General features: G+C 32.3%; 3 protein-coding genes across 4 annotated transcripts; 2 read left to right on the top strand and 1 right to left on the bottom strand.

Annotated features, from left to right (window-relative positions):
• Positions 1–12: 12 nt before the first annotated feature.
• On the bottom strand, positions 13–3,492 carry LOC114183756. 2 transcript variants are annotated; one of them, XM_028070884.1, is made up of 7 exons: positions 3,408–3,492; positions 3,085–3,276; positions 2,798–2,848; positions 1,882–2,117; positions 681–794; positions 510–569; positions 13–435 (listed from the first exon to the last, which is right to left on the bottom strand). In XM_028070884.1, the coding sequence occupies exons 2-7, from the start codon at positions 3,263–3,265 to the stop codon at positions 355–357; spliced, it is 723 nt and encodes a 240-aa protein (XP_027926685.1). In that variant the 5' UTR covers positions 3,266–3,276; positions 3,408–3,492; the 3' UTR covers positions 13–354. The 2 variants fall into 2 exon arrangements, with proteins under 2 accessions (XP_027926685.1, XP_027926686.1); XM_028070885.1 differs by having other exon boundaries at positions 3,402–3,489.
• A 2,067-nt stretch (positions 3,493–5,559) lies between these two features.
• LOC114185930 (protein DETOXIFICATION 14-like) lies at positions 5,560–9,688 on the top strand. The gene is made up of 7 exons (XM_028073898.1): positions 5,560–5,782; positions 7,637–8,181; positions 8,284–8,370; positions 8,480–8,536; positions 8,630–8,868; positions 9,149–9,354; positions 9,453–9,688. Exons 1-7 carry the CDS (start codon positions 5,573–5,575, stop codon positions 9,528–9,530), a joined length of 1,422 nt encoding a protein of 473 aa, XP_027929699.1. The 5' UTR covers positions 5,560–5,572; the 3' UTR covers positions 9,531–9,688.
• Positions 9,689–11,445: 1,757 nt separating this feature from the next.
• On the top strand, positions 11,446–14,382 carry LOC114185604 (protein DETOXIFICATION 9-like). The gene is made up of 8 exons (XM_028073437.1): positions 11,446–11,498; positions 11,590–11,839; positions 12,185–12,729; positions 12,827–12,913; positions 13,006–13,062; positions 13,149–13,387; positions 13,498–13,703; positions 14,126–14,382. The coding sequence occupies exons 2-8, from the start codon at positions 11,597–11,599 to the stop codon at positions 14,186–14,188; spliced, it is 1,440 nt and encodes a 479-aa protein (XP_027929238.1). The 5' UTR covers positions 11,446–11,498; positions 11,590–11,596; the 3' UTR covers positions 14,189–14,382.
• The last annotated feature ends 5,405 nt before the right edge of the window (positions 14,383–19,787 follow it).

Here is a 19,787-nt window from a genome sequence, read left to right as displayed (position 1 = left end):
TCTGAAAGAAAATAAACACAGCCAAATTTAACCTTATATAATCTGAATAATCTTTACTGGCAAGTCTTTACAAAGAAATTTCGAAAATATTGGTATGCTACGGGAAAAGCAAAAAAATTAAATATTTTCAGACTCTGTAGGAAACAGACGGCAAAAAATTAAATACTTTCAGACACTGTAGGAAGGGCAACAAAGCAAAAATTAAAAGAAAAAAGGAAAATATTAAACAAAACGGGTAGGGGGCTCAAGAAGCACCCTCGGTAGAGTACATATATCGGATTACGCAGACTTTGCACTCGCAGGCAGTTGTCAGTGGTGGCAAAATTTACTCTACAAAATGCTGACTACTACAGATTAGACTTGTCGTTTCTTTTGCCTTCTCTTGACTGGTCCTTCCGTTGAAAGGAATTTCTTTGTCTTTGCTATGCCACTTTTCTGCCATTCAAAAACATTTCCATAAACCTTACAGTTTCAAATTTTCAAATTAAACTGTCACTGGTGTTCTTTACCTTCTTTCTGAATCTCTTTTTCTGCTGCTTCTGCGCTTCGTGATTCTTCTCAGCGTTATCCTAAAAATATCATCAATGATTAAGTTTGCCAAGCATGTTCAATTCAATAACAAGTAGTTTTTTATTTAGCTGAGTTGCAGTAAACTGCGATTGAGCTGTTGAAGAACCAACCTCGGAATCTATAGATGGTACATCTGCTATCTCTTGATTCTCAATCTCACCATCACTGTTGAGCATAACCTTCAGTCTACCCTCACTGAGTAGTTTTACAGATCGAGCATGTCTCTGCAGTAATTACAAAATCATCATTTCATCAATAAGAAGCCTTACAAAATGACAAGAAAAAGTTGCTACATGTCCTCTCGAAGTTGATCATATTGTCGAGAGTTGAATGAAATGCTAGTTTTACCCTCTGTCTGGCTCATGGCTAATCCTATCTCATAGGGTATTAAACCTGTGACTTAGGTAATGATTATCATTACAGTTAACCGGATACTGCTGTGCATCCATAAATATTTAATGAGTAGTGGCATCATGGGAAATTTCTCCACCTAGGTGGTTTAGTTTGGAATGAACTATTAATCTGAGCAAACACAAACTAAAAGCAAGTCCTCCACCAACAGGTGACATTACCACATGTATAAAGTTTGTTTTTGGTATATATTAGACCAGAGCAAAAAATTGCCGGTTTTCGGGGAAAAAAGTAATCCATCTCTCCTTGATTGAACTTATTATGGTATCGTGGCTAAGAAATAGAAGGGAAGGAGATTAGATTATTTTGTCTTTCCAGTGCTTCATTAGAATGTCATCTCTTTTTCTCCGGTGTAGAAAAACAAATATTTCAACCGATAAAAAATAAATACTCTAATAAATTACACTTGCATTCATCACATCCTTTGATGAAAATTCCCCACCTTTTTGACCCGGTTATATACTGTCTGTCACTCACTTAAAGGAGTCCCGTGATAATTTCCCTTCCCAACTAACATTTATCCTCATTGTATTATAATATTAATCTAAACTTGTTACCGTCAATATAGTTCAACATCCTTTTTATCGGATATACACTCAATGGTGAACGAGCTCTCTTTTACAAGGATTGTATAAAAAAATGTAGCAATGTAGGATCCCAAAGTGTGCCGGCTCTATCCTAGAGTATGTAATTAATTGTTGTTTCCTTTCCCAGATCAAAGCAGAGCTCCCATAACCAATTTCCAGTCAAATGTATACAATAATTTAATATATACAGCAAATGACAAAGAATAAATAGATAGAAGTTTATGAATCTTTTCTCAAAAATAAAGTACTATGAATAGTAAGTATAAGCTGTTTCTTAAGCATAATAAGCCAACAAAAGAAAAAACAATGTTACCTTTGATTGCAGATGATCCCTCAAAGTGCCTTCAGATAAACAGGTAATTCGGGGACATATCTTGCACTTAAATACTGATTTGTGTTTTAAAACGTAATCTGGCATATCTGCCTGTACGGTTTCCTTTTCAGCAATCACATTAGACTTTTCAGTGTCAGGTTTACTCAGGAACTCCTTGTTAAAAAGCATGTCTCTTTCATTTATAGCTCCACCATCATCTTCACTGAATAGCACACCTGATGTTTTACGCCAATGTTAAAACAATCATGAAAGGATTCTTTCCCAAGGAACAGAGCAATGGAAGTTACAGAAATAACCAATACAATGAATGCTATTATCCCATAAATAGACATTTACTTGACATACAAAAGTAAAATAACAAAAGAATTTTGAACAGTACAAAATCTCAACTTAAATCTCAAGTAGACAGCACAAATCAAACCCTAGTGGCAAACTAGATCTTCTGCATAAAGGTTTTTTCTTGAGTACATATCCCTTAAAAGTTGTTCATTGAATTTGATATTGTGAAAAGGAAAACAAATACAAGGTCAAAGCCTAAGATAAGATGTCAGGAGCCAATAAAAGAAATGAGAAAGAATTTTATTGAATAAGAGGAAAACATTTCCTCCCTGGATTTCCCCTTCCACAAAGAGTCAATTTACAATGTCAATAAATCTGAATCTATCTAATCCTTCCTCCCTTGTTTACATCCAACTAACACCTCTAACTAAATACCTCATTAATATTTAACTACCTTAATTAACTTCATCTTCTCCTAACATCCTAACAAATAGTTGTTACCATTATTCCGTTCATAGTATCGAAACATAAATAAGTTGAAAGAGTACATTAGCATGACTTATTTCCACTGATAGAACACAATTCTGTGTTAGAATGTGTATTCAACCAAACCTACCTGTTGAGTCGACATCAACATCATTCGCAGAACTATCCTCACTTGCATACCCTGAATATGCCAACAACAAACACAAATAATGTGTCAAGAACAGCGACTGACATTAACAAAAGACAAACACTGTTATAATAAAAACTAATACATGTCGCTCTATCAGCGAACTCTACGATTCCGTAATCAAAAAGTAACACCAGCAGCAATTCTACGTATCTCGTTGGTGTTAATACTACTAAACACATTTTACTGGTGGAAACAAAAATTAGTTAACAAAGTATCAATAAACCAACCAGAAGAAGTTGAAACGGCTTCATCACCGTTCGGTTTTGCTTCTACTGTAGCATCATCCTCTGAAGACTCTTCTTCAGTAGCTTCTGCTTCGGCTTCAAGCTCGGAGTCCGAAGAAGAAGACGACGGATCCGAGACATCTTTATCACCGTGGTCGAGCTTGAAGAACCTCCTCTTTATCATTTTTTTTTATTCTGTAAACAAAACTACTAAACCAATCAGCTCGTTCACACTGTAAACACACTTCACCGATAACAAACGCAAGCAATAGTTCATAGATGAGTGAATGACGAAGCTGCTACAGAGGGACAGAGCTTACACGTACTTGGCAGCGACGGCGAGAATGGGAAGAGACGAGAGAAACGCGTTGGCAAGTGGCGAAACGGCGAAACCAATGGCATAGGTCCGAAAGTTTGAAACCGGGTTTGAAAGGAATAATGGGCCTAGAACTTGATATCCTTTTGGGCCTTGTAGACCCATACTCATGAGATCACATCTACTTTTCGCACTTCCTCTTTCTCCTTCTGCAGCACATCTTTTTATATATTTTTTGTTGACAGTTTGGCCCCTATCGAATTTGTGAAAGTCATGACCAAGTGATTATGGCCAAATCCTTGATACTTAGTAATCTTAGGAGAATATAATCATTTTTCTACTTTTTGATTGATCAAAATTATACGAGAAATCATAATTGCCTTGATTAATGATTTCAAAATAAATAAATGAAATTAGATTTGAGTAATCTTGTTTAGTTTAAGATTAACTCTAATTTAGATTACAAATCAAACTAGATTGTTTAAGGAATAATCTAGTTTCAGAGAATTTAAATTACTATGGTTCAAATTCGTTATTCCATTTAATATTAAAAAGGTTGAATAAAAAATACATGTGATAGTTACTGCTTAGTGAAAGAATGGAGGAAAAGTATAATTAATATATTAAAGCTTTATATTTATGAAAAATATATACTTGTTAGTTGTATAAAAGTTATAAAATAATTTGGTTTTGTAATATGATTATTATGCGATTAATTGCAATCGGTGGAGTTTGGCTTTACGTGAAAACAGAAAATTAGTGTTAATGAGAGGTCAACCCAAACGATTTTTGAGTGTTTAGTGATCTGTGAAATAATAATCCGAAAGTGAGGTTTGGGATGAGCAATTAGACAAAGAATCCTAAAAATAAAGAAAAAAAACCAGGTAATTAATTTATTATTAAGATTTTGTAACATTGAATCTCTATGTTATCAATTAAAATAATGCATGAGAATATTCAGAAAACTATTTCTTAATCTGACACGTTTTTTGTTTACCAAAAGGTATTTTATGCTCATTTATTACAAATAATTTAACCACAACTTATATAAATAATAATAATAATAATTTATAATTTTAATTTATTTAATTTAATCCGAATTTTGTTGGAATTTAGAAAATGGCTAAAATTGGTCCCACAAAAGAATAATATAAATTATATATATATATATATATATATATATATATATATATATATATATATATATATATGAGATGAAAATGGCTACCGAGGTAGCTGAAGGTCCTATCAGTTGCTATTAATTCGTGTACATCGTAAACATAAAGGGTTGTTCACATATACATGTTCATATATATATATATATATATATAATATATGATATTTTGACTATTAAATTTTGACAACTTTTTTTTATAATATGATGTGTAATTTTTTAAATGGTTTTGAAATACTGAAAATGAAAAAAAATATATATAAAATTATTTAAAAGATGACACTTAAGATTATAAGAGAAAGTTGTTAAAATTTAGTAATTAAAAAATAAGTTTTTAATATATATATATATATATATATATATATATATATATATATATATATATATATATATATATATATATATATTATCTTTAGCCAACTTAATATACATCAATTATAGTGTTCAAATGTTCTAAATTTTGAATATTAAAAATATTAAATGTTTACGATTAAAACTCATTTATGCACGTTGTAGGTGTTGTTAAAAATATCTGCATTTATGGGCACGGATTCTGTTTACTAATTTTATATGCTGATTTGTTTCAGAATATCTTGATATACATCAATTATAGCGTTCAAATTATCTGCATTATGGGGCACGCATACTTATTTTATAGGCATGGTTTGTGTTGTTTATTAGTTTGTAGAAATATGATTGACTGAGAGGGAAAGTGGATTCAAAAATTTTTATTGAATTTTTTTGACGTTTTCCGTTAAACATAAAAAGTATAGTACTTTAATTTTTAAGTTTTTTCTAAATATTTAAAAAAAATCAAATTAGTGTTTATTATTGTACAACCAGTTTCTAATTTTTGAAATATCTCAAATAGGAAAGAGAGGACAAAAGTGGAGGCAAAGGGTTGAAAGTGTGGATATATATATATATATATATATATATATATATATATATATATATATATATATAAGAGTGTGGGAAAGTTGATGATGAAAAAGGAAGTAATGGAGAAAGAAGGAGGTTCATGGAAGAGAGGAATGAGGGAGGAGATGAAGAAGGTGAGAAGAATAGCAGCTCCAATGGTGGTTGCAAGTGTGTTGCAGTATCTTGTGCCAGTGGTGTCTCTCATAATGGTTGGTCATCTCAACCAGCTTTCTCTTTCAAGTGTTGCAATTGCAACCTCTCTCACCAATGTTTCTGGCTTCAGTGTTTTGGTAAGTACCTTTTGTTATTTCATCAAGGGTTTTCACAGTGATGAATCTGACAAGGACAATCATATTTTAACTACTAAATTTTGACAACTTTCTCTTATAACTTGATATGTTATCTTTTAAGTGAATTTTGAATATTAAGAATAAAAAAAATAGAAAACCACTTAGAAGATAACACCTAAGATTGTAAGAAAAAGTTGTTAAAATTTTGTAGTCAAAAAATATTTTTCTTCTGATAATTATGTGTATATTTGTATGATCTACACCATAATGGACAAAAAAAAATAAATGTGTTGTAATTGTAACTTAGTCCAGTGATGTTTTTAATGAGATGGAACAAAATAATGATGATCGAATAAATGGGTGTCTAAAAATATAATATATTTAGGTATTTTAAATGAAATTTTATCTTAAGAAAATTGTTTCATTAATTTTTATTTTTGTTTTTTGGTCCGAATACCTTGTTTTTCATTTAGTTATTGTAGTCAATGAATGAGATAATGTAACCCATACCTTTTATCTTTTTTTCATTATTAACTCGACAATTAATCTATTTCTTTTCTCTTCGATCCTCTCAAACTCATTCATAACTCATTATTGAACTCTTAAAATACATAAAAGAGTTGAAAATTATTAATTTGTTTGTTTCTACGAATTATTTTGTCAAAATTTTGTTTTGTTTCTACCAATTATTTTGTCAAATTTTAGTTTTGAAGTACAGTGTTTTCAATTTGAATGATTTAGCACTTTATTAGAAAAAAATATTTTGGATACCATTTTAAAAGACCAAAAAAAATATGTGTTTCAAAATTAGAAAGACTAAAAGAATATTTATTTTAAAATGAAAATAAACTATAGATATTTTAGGAAATAAAAACATACTTCACTTTTTAATACTTTAATATGTTTACCATCTTATGATCAAGAAATGTCTTTCTGAAGAATTTATAAAATGTTTATCTGTAAAAATGTAGTATAATGTGTTTATAAATCAGTATTAGTTTATTCCTGTTAACTTTTCAGTAAATAATAGTTCATATAATTTATATTAAACCAATTTTTAGTTTTTATAATAAACATTTATTTAATAACTAAATAATCAAATTGTTTATCTGATTGCATTCTAATAATTGGCGTTAGTTACGAATAAATAAAAATCTTGTCTTATTAGTAATTGGCGTTAGCTACAAATAAATAAATAAAATAATCATTATTTTTTTCCAATTCAAATAATAATAAACGTTTTCTCAAAAAAAAAAAAATTAACTGCCCTTCAAATTTTAATTTTAGATACGTTTACTCCTTTTATTTTTTTACTTTAATAAGTTAAATTATTTCCTTAGGTTTAAATACCTTTTTGGTTCCCATAGTGTTGATTGCGGATGATCTTCATTTTGACAAAATGTTTAGAATGGTCCTCATTTTTACTAAATGATTAAAATAGTCATCATTTTCACAATTTGTGTTTTATTTGGTCTTTTTCTGTTACACCGTTTAAATCAGTAACAGAGCACTATACAGGTGACATTGTTGGTATTATGTTGTATCAGAGTGTGTTAGGTGTACTCCACAGGTAATCCGTTACTGATTTGAACGGTATCACAAAAAAGGACTAAATAAATCATAAATGGTGAAAATAAAGATCATTTTAAACATTTGATAAAAATAAAAAATAGAATCATTTTAAATATTCAGTCAACATGAGTATCATTCACGACAAATATTAGGAAAATGGAGACGAAAAAGATATTTAATAATTTTCTTAGAATAAAATAAGTGCATCAAAATCTGAAGACTAAATTGTCTGCAGTATAATCATGCGCACGAGTTGTTTGATAATTTGTCTGAATATTGCAGTCAGGGATGGCCGGTGGATTGGAAACTTTATGTGGGCAAGCATTTGGAGCAGAACAATATGAAAAATTTGGACTATACACTTACACTGCCATTATATCCCTTTCTTTGGTTTCTCTCCCAATCACTATTCTGTGGATTTTCATGGACAAAATATTGATCCTCTTACACCAAGACCCAGTAATAGCCCTCCATGCTCGTAAATATGCCCTTTGGCTCATACCTGCTTTGTTTGGTTCTGCAATCCTCAAACCCCTCACACGATTTTTCCAGACCCAGAGTTTGATTTTTCCCATGATTCTCAGCTCTGCTCTAGTTCTGTGCTTCCACGTAGTAACATGTTGGATTCTGGTGTTTAAATTGGAGTTGGGATATGTTGGCGCCGCAATATCCTTCAGCTTCTGCGTTTGGTTGAATGTGATGGTGCTGTTGTCCTTTGTGAGGTTTTCCTCAGCTTGTGACAAAACACGCATCCCTTTCTCCAACAAAGCTTTGCTTGGCGTTGGAGAGTATTTTCGCTTTGCTGTCCCTTCAGCAGTCATGGTTTGGTAACTGGTTTTCATGTTTCAATTATATGAATTATCCATACATTTTCTTAAAATTGATTTTTTTTTTCCAGCACATTCATTATCTTGATGTCTTGATTACAGTCTTAAATGGTGGGCCTGCGAGATACTTGTTCTGCTGGCTGGAGTTTTTCCTAACCCAAAGTTGGAGACATCAGTTCTATCTATATGGTATAGTTTTCAATTTGATATATATTTCAGAAAAGAAACCATGATCGTTTAGATGAAACAACGAAGTAAATTAATTGCTCTAACTTGATTTCTTTTATAATGTTGTAAGCTTGACAATCTCCACATTGCATTTCACCATACCCTATGGCTTTGGGGCTGCTGTTAGGTCTGTTTCTCACTTCATCAAACCATAATGTTGACATGCAGTGAAAGCATAGTAACAAAAAAGTGACACAATTAATTGTGTTGTGTGTGACAGCACTAGAGTTTCGAATGAACTAGGAGCAGGGAATTCAGAAGCAATTCGAATGGCTGTTTCTGCAACGATGTTGATTGCAGTGACAGAAGGTCTCATAGTATGTGCAGTGCTATACAGTTGCAGATATGTGTTGGGTTATGCCTATAGCGATGATCATGTGGTTGTTCATTACGTGGCTGTTATGACCCCTCTTCTTTGTCTCTCCATTTTTACTGACAGTTTACAATCAGTTCTTTCAGGTTAGTTATGCATCATTGAGTACTGATATATTTTAGATCATGATCCACTAACTTAGTGTGTGTTTGATTTTGTGTCAAAGTGATGTAGAATTGGTTAGAATTGATTTTTTAACGTAGAATCAATATGTGTTTAGTTTCTAAGTAAAAAATTCACATCGAATGTTGCTTCTACGTTGGAGAATCGATTTAGACGCCGAATAAAAACACATATGTTGTTAGAAATTTGTATTCTTCTTCTGCTAACCTGATACAATGATCCTATTTAAAAAAAAAAAATTAGGTGTTGCTAGAGGAAGTGGGTGGCAACATCTTGGAGCCTATGTGAATCTTGGAGCATTTTATCTGGTTGGAATTCCTGTGGGTGCCCTACTTGGTTTTGTTGCACATTACAGAGCAAAGGGGCTTTGGATTGGAATAGTCACTGGCTCCATTCTTCAATCCTTTCTCCTTTCTCTTATCACTGCTCTTACAAACTGGAAAAAACAGGTTCACAATTCACAAATTTCATACTTCCCTTAACTAGATCCAATTATGTTTTTTATTTTGCATTGTAGAAACACAAATTTTAAATGTTTGTTTTGCAGGCAATGATGGCAAGGGAGAGAATATTTGAAGCCACACCACCCTATCAAAATGGATCAAATCGCACCACCAGTGCTTAATTATGGTTTTCCCAAAGAGATGTTCCAACATCGGAGAGACAGAGAAATAATTGAGCGAAAATTTATGTAATGTGACAAGAAAAAATAGAGAAAGATGAAATATGGAACGTGTTAAACGAGTTTTTGGGTGTAATAAAGTATCTATAACTCTGTGTAAAGTGCTAAATTAGAAGCATAAACATAAATATAAACAAAGTAATTTTTCAACTTGTCCATTGATCAATATTCTACGAGAAATACTAATAACCTTGATTAATGATAAAAAAACAAATAAGGGAGAAAATTAAATTAATTCTTGAGTAAGCTAGTTTAGTTTAAGATTAACTCTAATTTAGATTACAAACCAAATGTGTCGAAATACCTTATTGGGTTAGGATACATTGTTTAAAGAATAGTATCGGAGATTTAAATTTCTTTAGTACAATGTTCCATTTAATCTTAAGAAAAATTAATAAAACATGCATATTGCAATTACTACTTAGTGAAAAAGTGGAGAAATATAAGTAATATACGGGTTAATTATGTTTTTTGTCCCTCAAGTTTAAGTGAAATTTAGAATTAGTCCCTCATTGAATTTTTTTACCAATTTAGTCATTCAACTCTAGAAATGCGTGGATTTAGTTCTTCTAATCAAATTTTGTTAAATTTATTTGAAGTTTCAAGCGCGTTTTATGATAATATTTGAGTTAGCTTTTAAGCGAAAATTGGTCAAACTAAATAAAACAATTCAAATATTATCATGAAATGCGCTTGAAACATTATATAAACTTAAGAAAATCTTATTAAAAAGACCAAATCCATACATTTATAAAGATAATGACTAAATTGATCAAAAATTTCGAAAAAAAACTAATTTCAAATTTCACCGAAACTTGAGAGACAAAATCATATTCAACCCTTAATATATTAAAGCAATTAGTCTTAAAAGCTTTTTATTTATGAAAAATATATACTTATTTATTTGAATAAAATTATTAAGTTATATATATATATATATATATATATATATATATATATATATATATATTCTTTGTGAAAAGAAATATGTTCAAACAAAAATATATTTTATAAAAGGAAAGATGTTTGTGATTAAATAAGTGATGTGAGTACATCAGAGGCAACAGACATTGACCATTTGACTTCATGAGGAGCTTAGTAGATAACTTTGTTAACTTTTCTTATTCATGGAGCTAAGACTCTAAGATATGTAGGCTGCTTGGTTTTTCTCAACCCTCTGACACGACAAATCAGAAAAAGAAGAAAGAAAAAAACATAATCAAAGACCAAACCTAAACCCCAATCGAAATCCATGCAAAACACTGAAACATGACATGTGGTTCTCTTGTTGAAACGTACATGTTTCCTTTTATGATGTGTTTTGGTTGGTTTTTATTAGTAATATTCTTCTGTTCTATGAAGAAAATATACATCAAAAGTTCAGTAACAGTCTTCATGCATTGCTCATGATAATAGTACTAAAGAAAAAGAAAGAGTAGCTCCATAGATTGTTCTATGGTATGGTTTACGTTAATGTCACATGTCACCTTCTATATCGATAAAATATAGGTATATTGCGCTTCATTTTCCTTGTTATTAAACTTTTCTATTATTCTATTAGAATTTTTCTAGCTCACGTATTTATATTGACTCATCATTTTCAGCAGAATATATTATTTAATCAAGTATTTTTATAACACGTTTTCTCTTTATTATTATAATCTATATACGTTTTTTTTTTTCTGTCTGTAAACATTATGCAAATACAATTTTTAGCAGGATCAGATATAGAGTTTAACCATTATATATTATGTATTTGACACTCCAGTGATATAAGTAGTGACAAAATTAAAGTAGAAATACGTAAAAAAAATAGTACTTATAAAATGACGTGACCCAATTAGCAGAAAATATAGACGCAGCTATATTTGGTAGCTGTAATCAATTTGTATTGGATTTGTCTTGCTTTGTGTGGGGAACTTTATTACTTGTTCTATAGGATGAACTTTTGATATTACTATATTTGTGTTTCATCTGTTCCATGAGCGTTTTTGTTTTGTAGAGAAACGATGGATATGGAGGAATCAACGAGACTGATAAGAAAGAGTGAAGTTGCAGCATTAGAGGATTCATTTTTGGTGGAGCTGAAAAGGGTATGGTCCATGGCAGCTCCAATGGTGGCTGCGACTGCGTCTCAGAATGCTCTGGAAGTTGTGTCGCTGATGATGGTGGGACATCTTGGGATTCTTGTCTCCTTTTCTGGGGTTGCCATTGCCACTTCTTTTGCTGAAGTTACCGGCTTCTGTGTTATCGTAAATTCTTCTTTCATTTTTTTTCATCTTCTTCAATGATATTTTTGATAACTTTAACATTAGTTGGTTCACTTTGTCTTAGTTAACTATGAATCATGTTTTACTTAGTACTGTAACCAATGCAAGATTTCTCCTCAAATATAATATAACATTGCTTCAGCTGTTTCATGCTTGATTTAGCTTAGAAAACTTTACTTAGGATCTGCATAAACGATTGAATTGAAAGTCCCTTTTATTCAAATTTCTAGTTCAGCCTTAATCACTTTAAAATTGCGTGTATAGTTCTGCATCAATTTCTACTCTGAATTCTTGACGACTCTTACTAGATTGCTAAATGGGTTGCAGTTGGGAATGGCTGGTGCCTTGGAAACTTTATGTGGCCAAACCTATGGTGCAGAAGAATTTGGAGAGATTGGAAAGTACACTTGCTGTGCTATTGTCACTATGCTTCTCGTTTGTCTTCCCATAACTCTGCTGTGGATTTTCGTGGATAAAATCCTTCTACTATTTGGTCAAGACCCTGAAATTTGCCGTGTAGCTCACCAATACTGCATATGTCTCATCCCTGGACTTTATGGTTTTGCTGTTCTTCAATGTCAGATTCGCTACTTCCAGACTCAGAGCATTATCTTTCCCATGCTCTTCAGCTCAATTGCTGTTCTGTGTTTACATATTCCTATTTGTTGGGGTTTGGTATTCAAATTGGGATTAGGGCATGTTGGAGCAGCATATTCTATTGCAATTTCATATTGGTTAAATGTGATTGGGCTTGGGATTTATATGAAGTACTCACCAGCATGTCAGAACACCAAGGTTGTGTTTTCTTTAAATGCTTTACTCAGCATTCCAGAGTTCTGTCGATTTGCTGTTCCTTCTGGACTGATGTTTTGGTAATGTATTATGAAATTGCAGTGTTTTCTTTTTTTTCAGTTTACTGTTTCCTTTCAATCTTCTATTTGATCTTATTTACTGTTTCATTGTTCATAGTTTTGAAATGTGGTCATTTGAGCTACTTACCTTAGTTGCTGGACTTTTACCTAATCCACAACTCCAGACCTCAATTCTTTCTATCTGGTGAGAGTAATACCTTTTTATTAGTTATGAAAGAGCATTACTTGTTCAAATAACTCATCAGAGGTTTTTCTGATGTTTCAATTTTTTTTCAGCCTTAACACAACCACGATGCACTACATCATTCCGTATGCAGTCGGTGCCTCTGCAAGGTTTGGTCCAAATCTATTTCTTCACTTCTATACACAAGATCAATGAATCTGCACAGTTGTAATGATCTTTGAATTTTGCTTTATAGTACTCGCATTTCCAATGAATTAGGAGCAGGGAATCCAAACGCAGCACAATGCATTGTTCGTGTCGTTGTGATTCTTGCAATTGTGGATGGGGTTATTGTCAGCACTTTGTTCTTTTGTTTTAGGCATGTATTAGGATATGCTTATAGCAATGACGAGGAAGTTGTATATTATGTTGAAGACATTGTTCCCATTCTCTGTGGGTCCTTCACTGCTGATAGTCTAGTAGGAGCCCTTTCTGGTATGTCTGTATTTTCTGAAATGGTTTTTGTTCTTCTAGCTTATACCGAATCACCAGCATCTTCAATGAAACAAAATTATGATAAGATAAAAATGGATTTGTTTGTGCAGGGGTTGCAAGAGGTGGAGGGTTTCAGCAAATAGGGGCTTATGTGAATCTTGGAGCCTATTATCTTGTGGGAATTCCTTTGGCATTGTTGTTGGGTTTTGTCCTACACTTCAATTCCAAAGGACTCTGGATGGGAAGTCTTACAGGGTCTGTTCTACAAGTCATTATCCTGGCTTGTGTAACTGCCACAACAGATTGGCAGAAAGAGGTAGGGAGTTTTACACTGATAAAACCCGAAAACCATCGATTCTGATATCATTTGTTAGATCTATAGAAAAGGTTTTATTAGGAAGATACAAACACTAAAAGACCTAAACATAAATAAAATTTTAAGAAGTTTATAGGTTTTTATTTTTATATAATGCTCTACTTTCTATTTTTAGCGAATATAGAACTTAGACTAATACTTGAATTTCTAACCATAAAAATATAGTGTAACTTAATTGAAAAAATGGGCAAAGTGAAATTTTGAGGTCTTGTCTATTATTGAAACTTTGAACACCGAAAATAATTGTCTGAGTCAGTAGTTTTTTCTTCCCAAAGTTTGACTTGTTTCTTTTGCTTGCTGAATTAAATGGATGTGTGTTAATGGAGGAGACTCTAAATCATTGTATTTCGTGTTTATTGCAGGCAACAAAAGCAAGGGAGAGAATATTTGAGAAGTCAAATGAAGCTCACAGTGGATTAGTATGAAAGTTTTAAACATAGTAGAAGAGTAAAATAAATAGTAAAAGAAAAAAGGAAGGTACCTGGTTTTTTCACATTTTTGTTTTGCAATCGGTTCTATTTCGGTGAAGTAAACAGGCAAAAGTTACTTTGTATTTTACATATATATTTTTGTGTGTATGAGATTGATTTTGAAACCATCAATAAATTATATATGGCAATGGCATGCTGCAGATATATGTCACTGGAAAAGTTACTTTTTGACGAAGTTTTGTTAAAAAAGTTTTGAAAATCCATTCGTGATAACATTTCAAATGAAATAAATGTTTGATATAATTTGAAAATAGAAAAAACATATTTAGTGTCTGTTGAAAAATAAATTTTGTTAAATTTTATAAAAGAAAATTTGTCAAAATATCGGTGCATGTAACTAAAGGCACGTTCTTACTACTTTTTAATCTCCAAAACAATTATATATATATATATATATATATATATATATATATATATATATATATATATATATATATATATATGATGGCCAACATTTTATCTGTGTTGTATATATTAAAAAACTTAAGAATAAAAATGGAGTTACTAGATTTGTATACCTTCACAAGTGATCTACAAAACAACAGTGTTTAATATTGTAAGTTTAGAATACTTTATTTATTTTTTTAAATAGTAGTAGAGAATGCTTCGTCGAATTTTTTTTTATACAATTTTTAAAAAGTGAAAATATAAAAATATAAATATTTATACACAAATTTAAATTAACTTACATTGCGGTTAAAACATAAAAATTAAGAAAAGTTATATGAAATAACTTTTACAAATAAGCTAATACGTGAATTAACTTTAATTTATTAAAAGTTTAATTATTTCAATTTATTGAAGAGGTGATTTATTTTCTTTTTCTTAAAAAAGAATATGATAGGATTATGTCATTGAGCAGTCCAGTTAATAAATATGGTAGGAGTGCGATTACATCCAAGGTTTTCTTACATATGTTAAAAATAATAACTATTCTTTTTTACTAACAATTAAATAATCTACATTATAGTCTTATAATATGTCTTCGCAGTAAATTAAAATAAAATTATAACTATTGTATTGAAAAGAGTAAATGACAAACATGCTAAATTTAAATAGAGGAAGTATATATCTCAATAGTTAAGAGTGACAATATGGTTCTAATTAGTCTCTTAATATGGCTGTCAATAAAAAATATTATAATTAATCCACGTGTAATTTGGATTAAAAAAATTGTCAATTAATAATTAAACTAAGTTTTATTGACTTAATTTGCGAATTAAACATGTTTAAATTTGGTTTCTCGACCATTTACTATTTAATTCTAAATTTATGATAACTTTTATATATATTGAAACTCAAATAAATTAGTTCATATATATTGGAACGATCTTTAATAATTAACTCATATTGTAAATGAAATCATTAAGCTAAACATAATATATTTTACTGAATCAATCCATTTATCTGTAATGACTTACTCATATTATAAATCTTTTAACATAACAGAGAAGATAAGCATAAGAGAAATATTAGATCATTATCTGATTTTCAATGAACCACGGTGTTCAATATTAAAATTTTAGAATACCCTTAAAAATATTTCATAAAGTATTAATAGATAATGCTGCTATATTACTTCGTAAGCATTTTAAAAGATATATATATATATATATATATATAACATTTATTTATAAATTTCTTACATTTGAAAATAAAAATTTGTAGAAATGATATGAAATAACTTCCATAATATTAAAATTACTTACTTTATTTTAATGAAAATTTAATTTGTTTTCTGTTTCTTACATTCATTATGCAGTCCAATTGATAAATCTGTTATTGTGATTACCTTCAAAGTTTTCTTACATACATTAGAAAAAAATCAATAAATATAACTTTTTTACTAACAACAGTAAAATTTACATCAGTGATGATTTTCATTTAGAGTAAAATTAAAATAAAATTATAATTATGGATTGAACCAAAAAAAAAAAAGAAATAACAGATGCTGTAGTCTATCTCCTCAGCTTCTTACTTGCCATTGCCACTGTGATATCTGTATTTGATAAGTCTCCCTGAAAGCAAGTAATAATGCATATATAACAGCATCACCAACACAGCAACAAGAACAAGCTAGAAGAAGTGTGTTCAAATAATAAGAAAAAAAGGAATCATGAAAAACAAAAAACCACAACCTCAATCCTCGTATCTTCTGTTATATGTCACAGTAGATGTAAATAAGGAAATAATGACAGTTAAAAAGTAATCAAAGCACAGAAAAGATAACAATGAAATAATAACGTAGGAGGGAAGGTATAAGGGTGATGACAGAAGAATAGAGAGCACAAAGGAGCGAGATGCAATTTCCTTTCATGCATTTCATCATCTGTGCTCTCTATCTTCTGTCAACAGCATCACCAACACCTCCTCTGTTCATGGAAAATGAATAATCAGAGAAAGAAAGAAAAAAAAGGTGACAGAGAAAACCAAATGAAGATGAAAACTCCAAATAGGGTTGCTTTTGAAGTTCAGAGAGAAAGAATGAAGATATATGGTTCGTTCCTCGAAGCTATTTGACATGGAAATATGTGTCTCATGTTGAAATTAATCAAAGAGTTGTTTGTTTCTTTTATAGTTGCAATAACTATAATATTGTGTGTGTGCGTGACCTGTAGTGTTAGACAGTTCCAACATAGTGGTATCAGAGCACGGTTATTACGAACCTTGTTGTGAAAGAAGAGAAGGGCGCATAATTGTTAGAGTGTGCAGCCATGACCACTGCAGGTATCATACCAGGGAACTTGCCTGTGTTTGATGGGCAGGGATATGAAGATTGGTGTGTGAAAATGGAAGCGATTTTTGGCTTTCAAGAAGTTGAGGAGATTGTAAAAGAGGGCTTTCAAGAACTCCCTAAAAATGCAACGGACGATCAAACATACGCATACAAAATGAACAAGAAGTTGGACTGCAAAGCGAGAGTTCTCTTACATCAATGCGTTTCCATGAACATTTTCCAGAAAATCTCCAAGGCCACCACAGCAAAGCAGATTTGGGATGTGTTGAAACAAGCATATGGCAACGCAGGGAAAACTAAGAAGGTGCGTTTGCAATCGTTGCGAAGACAGTTTGAACTCCTTTCTATGACTGATCAAGACTCAATTGCGGAATATTTCAACAAGATCCAAACCATTGTGAATTCTATGCGTGTTTGCGATGACAATGTAACGGACATTCAACTCATAGAGAAGGTTCTCCGAACTCTAACCCCAAGGTTTGATCACATTATTGTGGCCATCGAAGAATCCAAGGATCTAGAGGCAATGTCGATTGAAGAATTACAAAACTCATTGGAAGCACACGAACACAGAGTTGTTGACAGGAAGAATAATGAGAAAGTAGTCGAACAGGCGTTACAGGCCAAAATTGGCCAAAATACCAGAGGTCGTGGTGGTTGGACTCGAAGAGGTCGATGGAGATCGAGAGGAGGCAGAAGTGGAGACAGAAATCATGATTCTACTTCCCGTTCCTCTCACATTAGCAGTGACAGGAGAGGAGGCACTCAATATAGAGGAAGAGGAAGAGATAACAAGAAGATTGTAGACAAGAGGAGAATCCAGTGCTACAATTGTGAGAAATGGGGTCACTACTCTTTTGAGTGTTGGCAAGATAATGATAACAAGAAAGGGAAGAAGACTGAAGAGGCAAATTTGGTGCAAGAGGAAGAAGGGTCTGATTCAGATCCAGTCTTGCTAATGGCAACCACAGACAATGATGAAGATTGCACATCCTGGTATCTTGATACAGGATGCTCCAATCATATGACTGGGAATCGTGACTGGTTAATTGATCTTAATCCACATGTGAAAAATAGTGTTCGGTTTGCAGACAACAGCACTATAATTGCTGAAGGGATTGGCAAGGTTGTGATTACTCGGAATGATGGGAAAACAGCGTATATGAGTGACGTGTTATATGTCCCAAACATGAAGAATAATCTTATTAGTTTAGGACAATTGCTGGAAAAGGGGTATGTGATGAACATGCAGCAAAATCATATAGATATTTATGATTCTAAGCAGAGACTGGTGATCAAGGCACCATTGTCCCGAAATAGAACGTTTAAAGTGCACCTCAATGCTACAGCAATTCAATGTTTGGCTGCCACTAATGTTGAGGAGGAGAGTTGGTTGTGGCATTATAGGTTTGGCCACCTTAATTTCAAAAGTCTGAACAAGTTAAGCAACAGTCAGATGGTGTGTGGTATGCCATCATTACGTTCTCCCACGAAACCGTGTGAGGGATGTTTAGTAGGTAAACAACCAAGGAAGAATTTTAAAACTGTTGCTCAACACCGATCACGACAACCACTTGAAGTGGTTTATTCTGATGTATGTGGGCCCTTGGATACACCTTCGTTCAGTGGTAGCAGATATTTTGTCACCTTTGTTGATGAATTCACAAGGAAGATCTGGTTATATGTGATAAGAGAAAAACGTGAAGTGTTCCAAATTTTTGTAAAATTTTGTTCACTGGTTGAAAGACAGGCAGAAAAGAAATTAAAGATCCTTAGGACAGACGGTGGAGGTGAATACAACTCCAAGGATTTTTGTGACTTTTGTACAGAAAAGGGAATAGTACATGAGATAACTGCACCCTACACACCACAACATAATGGTCTGGCAGAGAGAAGAAATAGGACCCTACTAGACATGACTAGATGCATGCTAAAAGCAAAAAAACTCCCACACTGCTACTGGGGTGAGGCAGTAAGCACCGCTGCCTATCTCTTGAACAGGTGTCCCACGAAGAAAATGAAAACTATGACACCAGAGGGAGCATGGTCTGGAATCAAGCCATCTGTCCAACACTTGAAGGTCTTTGGGTCAATCTGTTACAGGCACATTCCGGATGAAAGGAGGAAGAAATTAGATGACAAGAGTGAGTCTCTTATCTTGATTGGCTATCACCCAACAGGAGCCTACAAGTTATATGACCCAAGGAAACAACAGGTAGTGATAAGCAGGGACGTAGTTGTGGACGAGGCAGCAGCTTGGAGTTGGGAAACTGATGCAGTCCTACACATTCCTTGTGTTCTGGAAGACAAAGTGGTGACTTTAGAACCTAATACTGCTGGTGATTTTATTAGTGGTGATATTGTAGCTGATGACACTAGAAGATCCCATCGAACACGATTTCCTTCATCCAGACTTTCTGATTATGAAGTCTACAATGATTCTGAGATAGCAGATAATGGAGAAATGGCCCATTTTGCTTTTATGGCGGGTGCTGAACCATTGGATTGGAAGCAGGCTATTAACATCAAAGAATGGAGGAGTGCGATGCTTGAAGAAATTGAAGCTATCGAGAGAAACAAAACCTGGGAGCTTTCAAACTTACCTCTCAACAAACATCCTATTGATGTTAAATGGGTGTTTAAAGTTAAATTTATGCCAGATGGATCTATAGCCAAACACAAGGCTAGACTTGTTGCAAAGGGGTTCCTTCAAAGGCCTGGTATTGACTACACTGATGTGTACGCACCAGTAGCTAGAATGGAGACTGTACGCTTGGTGATTGCTATGGCTAGCCT

The sequence above is a fragment of the Vigna unguiculata genome, chromosome 5 (assembly GCF_004118075.2).
Source record: "Vigna unguiculata cultivar IT97K-499-35 chromosome 5, ASM411807v1, whole genome shotgun sequence".
Taxonomy (NCBI): Eukaryota; Viridiplantae; Streptophyta; class Magnoliopsida; order Fabales; family Fabaceae; genus Vigna; species Vigna unguiculata.
Note: the sequence above shows the minus strand (reverse complement) of the source record. Positions and strands in the feature narration are given on the sequence as shown.